The following is an 11,595-nucleotide window of genomic DNA, read 5'->3' on the forward strand; positions in this document are numbered from 1 at the left end:
CTAGTAACCACTGATATATAGGCTACCAATTATGTGTATACAAACACTGAGACTGCATGCATGTGTGCATGCTGGTTGCATGTAAGCCATTCCCAACAGATATCCAAACCTGTTATTTTGAGGAACGTTTACTTCGGTTCACTCAATGTCCTGTGACAAGGTTATTATAGTTTAGAGTTTTTAGTGTTTATTCCGTTTTTACTTCATGTTTTCGATGTCAGTTTAGTTTTAATTAGATTTTAAAGCAGTTTTTGCTAGTTTACTTTTGTTTTTATTTTGTGAAAAGGCTTAGTTTTAGGTTAGTTTTCTTTTATTAGTTTTAGTTTAGTTTTCATTTGTTTTTGATTGTTATTCTGATATGGATGAGTCTCAAAGATGGGATTCAAAAAGATCATAAAAATAGTGACGCGTGTCGTGCGCTGACAACGGCCCAGCCAGAATAGCAGACAAGCTCACAATGCTTCGCTTGTAGGTCTGCTATTCTCGATGCTCGACACCGGCACGCATCAAAATAGGAATCGAGCCAACCAAGGAGTATACAGTATAGCCTTTGTAAAGAAGGAGAGGTCACAGTAAACATCCTTTCTTCATCTGCACTGGGAGGAAAGCTGCAGCTGAAAGTTTAATGGAATATGCTTTTATACATGTTGTGACTTGTTTTCCATTGCATCTCTTGAGCGGTTGGGTTCTTATGCAACCTGCTTGTGCAGTGCAAGTGTCTGCATGATGTCAGTGTGACATGGTCTGATAAGGGCTGTGTGTGTGTGTGTGTGTGTGTGTGCGTGTGCGTGTGCGTGTGCGTGTGCGTGTGCGTGCGTGCGTGCGTGTGTGCGTAGCCGAATGTTCCCAGAAGTGTAGATCCGGTGGTACCAGAGTACCTGACAGATCCTGGATGTTACCTCATCCCTGATGGAGTCCGACCCATTCTGAAGACATTTAGGATAGAGGTGCACACAAACACACACACACACACACGCACACACACACACACACACACACACACACACACACACACACACACACATTCTTTCATTTTCACTTAATGTTTTCAATTTCAGTTCAGTTATAATAACTTTTTTAAGTGAGTGCTAGTTAGTTTAGTTTATTTGAAGTATGAGTTTTTATTAGTTTTCATGTTAGTTTTAGGTTTTGTTTTATTGTAATACGGGGTATTTGTCATGGGGCGAGATTTATAAAGTTCAGAAAAAGTATTGTGTGAATAAAAACATACCAAAATAATAGTTTTATGTATGAAATATTGACAAAGAAAAATACTTTCATTAGTTTTAGCTAACTATAATCAACTTGACACAGACACTCGCAAGTTTATGTGCTATGCTATAAACTGTGTGTGTGTGTGTGTGTGTGTGTGTGTGTGTGTGTGTGTGTGTGTGTGTGTGTGTGTGTGTGTGTGTGTGTGTGTGTGTGTGTGTGTGTGTGTGTGTGTGTGTGTGTGTGTGTGTGTGTGTGCGCGCGTGCGTGTGTAGGTGTTGTTCTGGGGTGTCAGGGACCTGCGGAGGGTCCAGTTGTTTGAGGTAGAGCGCCCCCAGGTGCGTGTGGAGTGCGGTGGCAGCCATCTGGAGTCTGAAGAGATGCTCAGCTGCAAAACACATCCCAACTTCAAAGAACTGGTCAAATGCTTTGATGTGGTGAGTACTGTACATGAAACAGGATCTTAGGATCGGCATGCCATAGGGCTGCTCAGCCGCATGTATCAGAAATGTTTATACTGGTCGCTTCCAATTTCACTTGTATATCCTGTATTCTGTGTGAGTTTATCTTTTTTAAATTTTATACAGGATACAGTATTTTCTGTTTACTAAAGAGCTGGAGAGACAGGGAGACCCCTGTTACTGAACAAACATTGTGTAGCAATGAGTACTATCAGAATATAGAGCTACTTAACAATTATTTAAACCAGACAAAACGAACAAAGCACTCACAGACAATAAAATCATCATTTATGAAGTGCTAGATAACAATGACTAACGTTTCGATGCCAAGTGCGTCTTCATTAGTCATGACTCTTATGAAGCTGTACTCGGCATCAAAACGTTAGTCGATGCTGAAACGTTACTCACACCCAATATAATAAAGACTCCACTTCTCCCCCTAGCACTCACCTCTTCAGACTCCACCTCACCCCCTAGCCTTCACCTCTTCAGACTCCACCTAATCCCCTAGTAGTCTCCTCTTCAGACTCCACCTCAACCCTTAGCACTCTCCTCTTCAGACTCCACCTCATCCCCTAGCACTCACCTCCTGCACCTGGGACGTATCATCAGTGTTGTAGCCTGGGGTCATAGGGTGTTTCGGGTCTCGCAACAACATACATCCTCGCCCAGGTGACCCAGCCGGGGTTGATCAAGCCCTGACTTACGTCCCAGTAGCTATCCACGGTCAGTCCTATTAGGGAAAGACAGGGCCACTCAGTCCGCTTCTCCGGAACTACTCTGCCGGAACTCGGGGAGGCTCTGGCACGTGGAGGGACTAGGCTCTGTGGGTTGTCTCCTGGCCTCCTTCGTCTCACCAGGTCCAGGACCTGAGCGCTGCACCAGATCCGGTGCACCACCCTGATCCAAACATTTCCTTCTGGCGTGACTTCTGGCGTGACTTCTGGCGTGACTTCTGGCGTTCCTTGGGCCACGGTGGTACTGCAGGCTCCACTTGCGGCTTGCTTGAATGGCCCTCCTAAAGGCCTCACCGTGGGTTTGTTGGGCTTCTTCCTCACGGAAGACGCAGGCTGGGGGCGCTAACCCATACTGCTCCCGGGATGCCGTCTACATTCCGGCTGTCACCCGTCTCTCCGGTGGTCACCAATCTATTCCTGGTTGTCACGTAGTCTAATTCCTATGAGCCACTATAAATAGAATCACTAACTATAAAGAGAACATCACATGGATGCACCTGGGACGTATCATCAGTGTTGTAGCCTGGGGCCATATGGTGTTTCGGGTCTCGCAACAACATACACCCTCGCCCACAGATTGTTATATCAATGATATATTGTTTAGACAGATGCTAGATTTTTTGTTTACCTGGGCTCCTAGTTTCCTGAGTTACTCTGGATAAGAGCATCTGCTAAATGCCTACATTATAAATTGTAATTGCAATATAAAATCTGAACCCTAATCATGACCTTTAGCACTGGGTGTAAAAATTTGGTTACAAAATCGTGGGATAAAAATGTAAAGTAAAAAAATCATGACCTTTAACCTTTAAAACACACGCGAAGTACTCGCTGTTGTTTTCTTTTGTCAGGCAAAATAGAAATACAGTATAATTTGAGTCAGTTAAAGTGTATTAGTCATGATCACATGGCCTGTTTTGTCCTCCAATCAGGAGCTTCCAGAGCAGGTGTACCTGCACCCTCCTCTGACGGTGTTCGTGGTGGAGCAGAGAGCGTTTGGTCGCATGGTGTTGGTGGGAACACACCTGGTCCCGAGTCTGATGACTTATGCCCCGCCCACGTTGGGGGAGTGGCTAGAGGAGGAGGAGGAGCCTAAACCCACAGGTAAGGGGAGGGGCTATAGGAAGTATAGTCAGAGAATCTTTAGAACCGGACGGTTGACAGTATGTCCGTGCCGAGTGCCCAACAGAGCAGATCTCCAAGCCGAACCAGGTTTTGAGTCTATTAACCCTAACGTGAGAAGTGAACGTGAACACACATTATGACCAAGGCATTTTTTAGACCTGCGTGCGTGCGTGCGTGCGTGCGTGCGTGCGTGCGTGCGTGCGTGCGTGCGTGCGTGCGTGCGTGCGTGCGTGCGTGCGTGCGTGCGTGCGTGCGTGCGTGCGTGCGTGTGTGTGTCAGCAACGCACAATCAAATGTTTGTGAGAAATGACATCATCCACCCATCCCTAACCCCCCCCCCCCATATTGCGGCAGGGGCAAGAGGATGGGATGGAGCTTAAACTCTCTGTCTGTCTGTCTGTCTGTCTGTCTGTCTGTCTGTCTGTCTGTCTGTCTGTCTGTCTGTCTGTCTGTCTGTCTGTCTGTCTGTCTGTCTGTCTGTCTGTCTGTCTGTCTGTCTGTCTGTCTGTCTGTCTGTCTGTCTGTCTGTCTGTCTGTCTGTCTGTCTGTCTGTCTGTCTGTCTGTCTGTCTGTCTGTCTGTCTGTCTGTCTGTCTGTCTGTCTGTCTGTCTGTCTGTCTGTCCAGTGAGACAAGGGAAGGTCAATCCGTTGACAACGGTGAAAAGTATGGACCTGAAAGCGCTGTCAATCAAACAGAGCAAAATACCCATCAACCCCTTGAACCTGGTGTCCGTATGTACTCCTCTCCTCTCCTCTCTTCTCGTTTGTGTATATAGGATGAAAACATTGCTATGCAATACTGATAATATGCAAATTCCATGCTAATTATGTCCAAACATCGCCTCAGGCTCCTCTAAAGATGTTGACCAAAAAGGGGGAGGAGCTAGAGGAGGAGACACCAGAAAAGGAGGAACTTGATTGGTGGTCCAAGTACTACACATCACTGGAAGAGCTGGAGAGAGAGAGACAGGTGAGACACACTCATCAATCAATCGATCGATCAATCAATCATTAGTTTCAAGCTGTAAGTTATTCACAATGTTTCAGTGGTGGGAGAAGTACTCAGATTTATTTATCTGTTTTGCTTTAGTAAAAGTATAAATACTACAATATAGAAGTACTCTGTTACAAGTAAAAGTTTTGCATTTGAAATTTTACTTGAGTAAAAGTGCAAAAGTATTGGCATCAAAATATACGTAAAGGACAGCTTCACCCATTTTCAACTGTGGACAGTTCAGAAACTTGCCTACCAGTGACATCATCGGTAGGCAGGTTTGATCAATTCAAACAAGATTGAAATTATTTTATTCTTATTTCTTTATGACCACGAGAACAATGACTTCTATCATAGCATGCTAACTTTACAGGAATAGAAAGCCTGCCGTTTCACTTAGCTTTGATTCCCCATCGATGATGTCACTGGTAGGCGGTTCACAGCCCTCCTCTGAGACACAGACTGAGTAGACAAAAATGGTACCATATTATAATTAGACCCGCCAGAAAAACGCGATTATGCGATCTTATAATTTACCACATAATCAGCAAAATGGAGCATAATTATGCGGGGGTAATCTTTTTTCCAAAAGGCAGCATCGCATCACATCGCATAATATGCGCATCACATAATGTGCGCATCGCATCGCATAATATGCGCATCACATGATATGTGCATCGCATCGCATTTTATGTGCATCGCATAATATGCGCATATTTCGCAACTTTTAGCATATTTCGCAACTTTCCGCATATTTTGCAACTTCACGCAATTTCACCGCATAAAAACACATAAAAACCCTGCATATTTCATTGCAAAATCTAGGATTTTACCCCGCATAATCAAGGATTTTTGCCCGCGTTTTAATGGAGGGTCTATATAATGAGCATTAGTGAAGATCAATTATATGAAGATAAGTTGTAAATGGGTGAAGTGGTCCTTTAATTTACCTGTCTCACACTCACTACTACCTGTCTCATTCGTCTTATTCTCACCACCACATGTCTCACTACTGCCTGTGTCACTCTTGCTGCAGCCTGTCTCACTCTCACTGCTGTCTGTCTCGCTACTTACTGCCTGTCCCACTCTCACTACCTGTATTGATCCCAAGAGGGAAATCTACAAGCTTGTAGATCAGCTATTTTCAAATAGCCAAAATATAAAAGAGGCCTTAAGAGGTTAATGTATGTTTTGCTAATAATTATCTACATCTTCAAAGTAACCTGTAATTAAAGCTGTCAAATATTTGTAGAGGAGTAAAAAGTACAATATTTTCCCCTGAGTATCAAAACAATCGAAATATACTCAAGTAAAGTAAAAGTGCATAGTTACAATATATACAATTGTATAGCTAAGTAAATAGTATAGTACATATTGTAGTCATAGCTAAGTAAAAGTAAATGCCATCTTTCATAAACATAAGGACTATCTCATGTTGTCTGTCTGTCTGTCTGTCTGTCTGTCTGTCTGTCTGTCTGTCTGCAGGCAGCTCTAGAGAAGGAGTTAGAGGAACAGGCAGAACCAGGTACAGTGCTCCATTGTTTAAAATATTGATAAGATAATTCAAAATATGCTCCTCAATGGACCAATTATATGACGATAGTTGAAAATGGTTGAAGTGTTCCTTTAAGCAAAGGAAACATTAGAATACAGTAAACAGGAACAAAATACAAAGTTAAAGATGTTTGTATCTCCTTAATTAAAAAAACACATATTAAAGACACAGAGCAAAAAACACCAGTAAATAGTAAAAACAATTTCATTGCAGAAGAATAATAAAAAGAAAAAGCTCAATAAAAGGAAGCAGCAAACAGAAAGTTAAAATGGAGTTTAAATAGTGCTAATAATTGTCTAACTTGGTTAGAGAAGTGATTATAGTATAGTTGTATATGCCTGTGAAAGATGACTTTTGTTTAACTTAATAAGTTACACACTATTACTTTAAGAAACAAACTTTAAGAACCACTTCAGAAACTTGCCAGTAGACAAGTTTGGTCATGTAAATGCCTTCTATTTCAGCATGTTAACTTTCCAGGAACAGAGAGGCTGTAGTGTCTATTAGCTTGGAATCCCCATTGATGATGTCATTGGTAGGCAGGTTTCTGAACTGTCCACCAATGAGACACAGAGTGAGCAAACAGAAACGGTGCCATCTTATAATGAGCATTAATGAGGAGTGGACCAATTACATGAAGATAAGGTTGAAAATGGGTGACATGCTTTTTTTGTCCAGAGGGAGGCTCTCTAACCATGGCATCTATAGAGGAAGAGGAGGAGGTCGTCATAGAGATAGAACCCCCCAAACCAAAGAGGAAGAACATCGCCACGCTGCAGGTCAGAGGTCAAACTACAGAGATACAACCACACAGGTCACATGTCATTAAGGTGTAGTTCACCCAAAACAATGCCTTTAAATCAATACAAATATAACAATTTCTTTGGTCACATTCCTGATCCAATATGCCAATATTTAATTAATTGAAGTAGGCTAAATAGGAGGCCAATCTTAACACATTGGGTGCCAGAGGTTTTTTAAAACAGGGTACATCTAGTGCTGGAATTCTTTTATTTTTTCTTAAATGTTTGTGTGTGTGTGTAGTTGTACAGTTCAGAGCTGGAGTCAGCGTTCAGTAACTTTGAGGACTGGTTGAAGATCTTCCCGCTTTATAAAGGACGGACCGCCGCAGGAGAGGATGATGATGATGATGACGATGAGAGGATCATGGGAAAATACAAGGTATGTGCGGACGGACGGACGGACGGACGGTCAGACGGACTTGGAAACATGGACAGCAAGACAGAGACAAACAGACAGGCAGGCAGACCAACCAACAGAAAAACAGGGAGACTGACCAACAGACAGACAGACAGACAGACAGACAGACAGACAGACAGACAGACAGACAGACAGACAGACAGACAAGTTTAAAGCTCTGTATTCTGATAGTAATCATTGCTATAGAGTGAATGAAGAAGGCGCTGGAGCAACTCGGATGATTGGAGCCTTTTTATTTTAATAGCAGGGTGCACCCTGCTATTAAAATAAAAAGGCTCCTATCCAATCCAGCGCCTTCTTCATTTAGTTATATGTGTCCGCTCCTGAGACGCACCAGATCAGCCTGATTTCGACTCGAGGCTCGGTGGAATCTCCCTTCAATCCATTGCTATGGTGTTTGTTCAGTAACAGGGGTCTCCCTGTTACTCCAGCTCTTTGGTAAATAACAAGCATTTTCAGGTTGGTTGCAAATGTCAGCCAATCAGGAGAGAGTACCCATTTATCAGCCTCAAATGTAGTGCTAATTTCTGCTAATTTCTTTGTTTCATTACTTCCAATTTCACTTGTTTATCCTGTATACCGTGTGATTTGGCTCTCCTGATTGGAAATTTGTATCATGACCTGAATAGTTTTTTTCCTGTTTACTAAAGAGCTGTAGAGACAGGGAGACCCCTGTTACTGAACAAATACTCTATAGCAATGATTACTATGATAATATAGAGCTATTTAACACTTAAAGTTAAGTTTATATACAGTGGCATGTGATTGCAGGGCTCATTCTTGGTGTATCCAATTGAAGAAGGAGAAGAAGACAGCAGACCTCAGATCATCAATGGAATCCCCAACAACTCTCCTGTCAAAGTCCTCTGTAGAGTCTACATCGTTAAGGTACCTGTCTCACTACTACCTGTCCCACTCTCACTCTCACTATCGCCACGACCTGTCCCACTCTGTCTCACTATCACTACTAACTGTCTCACATGCAGTCTCAGCTACAGATCATAATGCATTGTGTCGTTTTGTGTTGTGTTGTGTTGTGTTGTGTTGTGTTGTGTTGTGTTGTGTTGTGTTGTGTTGTGTTGTGTTGCAGGCTAGCAGTCTGTCACCTACAGATCCTAACGGTAAAGCAGATCCCTACCTGGTGGTGAAAGTTGGACAACAGACGGTGGACTCTAAAGATCGTTACATCCCCAAGCAACTCAACCCTGTGTTTGGAGAGTGAGTATCTGTCTGTCTGTCTGTCTGTCTGTCTGTCTGTCTGTCTGTCTGTCTGTCTGTCTGTCTGTCTGTCTGTCTGTCTGTGTCTGTCAGTCTGTATGGTTTCCTATCTGTCTTTCTAATGGTTTGTGTGTGCGTACTTGTGTGTTTGTGTGCACGCACACATGTGTGTGTTCTCCTATAGGGTGTTTGATCTGACGGTATCATTTCCATTGGAGACCGAGTTGGTCGTCATGGTGATGGATCACGACATGGTGGGCTCTGATGATGTCATTGGAGAGACGCGGATCGACCTGGAGAACCGCTTCTACAGCCGTCACATGGCCTGCTGTGGTCTACAACTATACTACAATACGTAATATATACAATATATACTACAATATATACGGCACATGGCCTGCTGTGGTCTACAACTATACTACAATACGTAATATATACAATATATACTACAATATACAGTATACGGCACATGGCCTGCTGTGGTCTACAACTATACTCAGGGGTGGACTGGGCATCTGGCATACCGGGCATATGCCTGGTGGGCCGACCATTAATGGACCGGTGGTCCGCAAATTATTTAAAAAAATAAAACATATTAAAAACATTAATTTTTTTATCATTACGGTCCTTTTTGTGTTGCACGGCACAATTCTTTTTTCCCCCGTTTTAGGATACAGCCTTCTCTGTGATCTCATCCTCTCCTCTTGAGCTATTCTCTACACCACACCAGACAGAGCTGTTAGCTGCAGTTTCATATGTACCACCAACACGCACAATCAACAACTTTAAGATGGTGGTGTTTGTTCCCACAGTGCAAGACAAGCCAATGCCGAAATTGTTCTTCTTGAAAAATATTCTTCTGGCTGCTTTAAAAGTGTAATAAATCAACTCAGAATATTTAAAACCTATAAAACAACTATAATATTATGAAAATTGGACACTAACTGGCTGGCGTACTGTTCCAGAAAGAGGGCGGGGGTCTGGACATTTTTAACCCCATCAATTTCTGATAGTTTGGAAATATCTATTTTAGCACAAAAATGCTACGGGAGGTGTTATTTTGACATAGCATACAACACTATGAGCCTAAATAAAATAATTATATTTTTGTACAGGAAACACACGTCTCTGCTCCTCTGTCCTGTTGTTGGGTATATCAAACTGAATGTATGTGGTATTCTCTGGGTGAAACTCCCAGGGTGGCGTAGTCTGGTATTCTGTTTCCGGGCCTAAGTGCCCTGGTTACACATGTAATCATGTTCATACTTCACCGATTCATAATAGTCCTCTACTTCTTGTAGTGTCCAGGTTTGTAATAAGTCCAATACATCATCTCCAGTGGAGATGATCTCCCCAGAGTAGGGTAGCTTCCTGCCAGTGCCATGATGTGCTTTAGCAAGCATCCTCCTCATAAGAGCAACACACTCTGCTTGTTTGTGAGTACTGTAGGCTAACTATCATATTTATGGATTGTGTAGTTGTGTATGGGTTGTGTAGTTATCATTTATCTTACTCAAGGCTACAGAACATGGAGGGAGGATTTTCAGTAAAAGTGGTGGTATTAGGGCTTGTTTGTTTGTTTGCCTCGACGGAACGGGGCGGTAGAGTATCTGCTATCTGCGTGCCGGTTGTGGTGGGCTGGTCTGGGCCAAAATGTCAGGGCCGAATCTTTTACCCAGTCCAGCCCTGACTATAATACAATACGGAATATATACAATGTATGCGACACAAGGCCGGCTGTGGTCTACAACTATACTACAATACGTAATATATACAATATATACGACACAAGGCCTGCTGTGGTCTTCGACTATACTACAACCCTCAACTTGCTGACGGTACGAAGCAGGTGCAGGTGCTCTTTTAGGGTGGTTTTGAACGAGGATAGCAAAGTTGCAAAGTCTGATGGCTGGTGGTTGGGCGTTCCACATTTTGGTGCGCAGAATAGTAGAACACATATACACCCCATGCGTATGCCGAATTTGGGGGGTACGAGATCAGTGGAGCTCCCTCTGGTGTTGTGCCGGTGGGCTCATCTCACTCTAGTGAAGTAGTTTGACAGATACATGGGCACTGGTCCCCTGAGTATCTTGAAGACAAGGCCCATTGCAAGTTGCTGTACTCTGTCCTTACCTAAATACCTGGGGGGCTCCGTATCTCCCCTTAGGATCCCACTCTCCAGTCAAACTGAATGTCTGTCTGTCTGTCTGTCTGTCTCGCTCTCTCTCTAGTGATGGCTATAATGAATGGCGTGACATCAAGAAGCCGTCAGCCATCTTGGCAGATCTGTGCAGGAAGAACAGTATCTCATCTCCGGAGTATCGACCATCTCAAGTCAAAGTCCTCAACAAGATCTTCAAGATTCCTCCTGATGCTGTACCAGAGGGTAGCTGTGCGTGTGCGTGTGCGTGTGCGTGCGTGTGCGTGTGCGTGTGCGTGTGCGTGTGCGTGTGCGTGTGCGTGTGCGTGTGCGTGTGCGTGCGTGTGCGTGTGTGTGTATGTGTGTGTGTGACTTCGGAAAATAATTATTTTGAGAAATAAATGATTTCATTGAAAACATATATTTATTTATATATATATTTATTTATTTATTCATTTAGTAAAACGTATATCCTAGTGATTCAGTAGGGATTCAAACTTGGATGCTGTGAGTTTTGTGACAATGTTGTTGTCCTCTGTGCTTAAGGGTGCACAGGATTTACTGTATATACTGCTATTATAGGCTGCTTGTGTCAAAAGAGTGCATTGTGCTCCAATTGGTTTGTGAAAAGGTTGCAACTTCATCTGGCACTTCGTCTTTGTAGCAAAATGCAAAAATGTAAAATACATGTTTGTGGACCCCCCTACTGTAAGTAATGAGATCTGTGTGTGTGTGTGTGTGTGTGTGTGTGTGTGTGTGTGTGTGTGTGTGTGTGTGTGCGTGTGCGTGTGTGCGTGTGTGCGTGTGTGCATGTTTAATGTGTGTGTAGAATTGGGCAAGAAGAACCAGCTGTCTCCAGAGGAGGAGGCAGAGCTGGAGGAGCATTCAGCCCTCAGGGTGCTGCAGCGCTGGGCTGAGATGAGAGAGTTTGT

The 11,595-nt window shown here is 43.3% G+C and overlaps 2 protein-coding genes across 3 annotated transcripts in view; one reads left to right on the forward strand and one right to left on the reverse strand.

Moving 5' to 3' along the window:
• Window positions 1–11,595, forward strand: part of fer1l4 (fer-1 like family member 4) — a 59,668-nt gene that overhangs the window by 41,337 nt on the left and 6,736 nt on the right. Inside the window, exons 30-42 of one of the 2 annotated variants that reach the window (XM_080424947.1) lie at window positions 837–947; window positions 1,488–1,649; window positions 3,343–3,514; window positions 4,161–4,267; window positions 4,383–4,505; window positions 6,015–6,054; window positions 6,763–6,863; window positions 7,129–7,266; window positions 8,077–8,193; window positions 8,396–8,523; window positions 8,708–8,878; window positions 10,755–10,909; window positions 11,493–11,595. The exon at window positions 11,493–11,595 is cut by the window's right edge and continues 79 nt beyond it. In XM_080424947.1, coding sequence (XP_080281073.1) covers window positions 837–947; window positions 1,488–1,649; window positions 3,343–3,514; window positions 4,161–4,267; window positions 4,383–4,505; window positions 6,015–6,054; window positions 6,763–6,863; window positions 7,129–7,266; window positions 8,077–8,193; window positions 8,396–8,523; window positions 8,708–8,878; window positions 10,755–10,909; window positions 11,493–11,595 — 1,628 coding nt within the window. The remainder of the gene's footprint in view (window positions 1–836; window positions 948–1,487; window positions 1,650–3,342; window positions 3,515–4,160; window positions 4,268–4,382; window positions 4,506–6,014; window positions 6,055–6,762; window positions 6,864–7,128; window positions 7,267–8,076; window positions 8,194–8,395; window positions 8,524–8,707; window positions 8,879–10,754; window positions 10,910–11,492) is intronic. The other variant, XM_080424948.1, reaches the window with a different exon arrangement.
• Window positions 1–11,595, reverse strand: part of mtss1 (MTSS I-BAR domain containing 1) — a 745,180-nt gene that overhangs the window by 5,078 nt on the left and 728,507 nt on the right. The gene's annotated exons all lie outside the window — the stretch shown is intronic.

Source organism: Gymnoscopelus braueri (genome assembly GCF_963280865.1).
Source record: "Gymnoscopelus braueri genome assembly, chromosome: 3".
NCBI lineage: Eukaryota > Metazoa > Chordata > Actinopteri > Myctophiformes > Myctophidae > Gymnoscopelus > Gymnoscopelus braueri.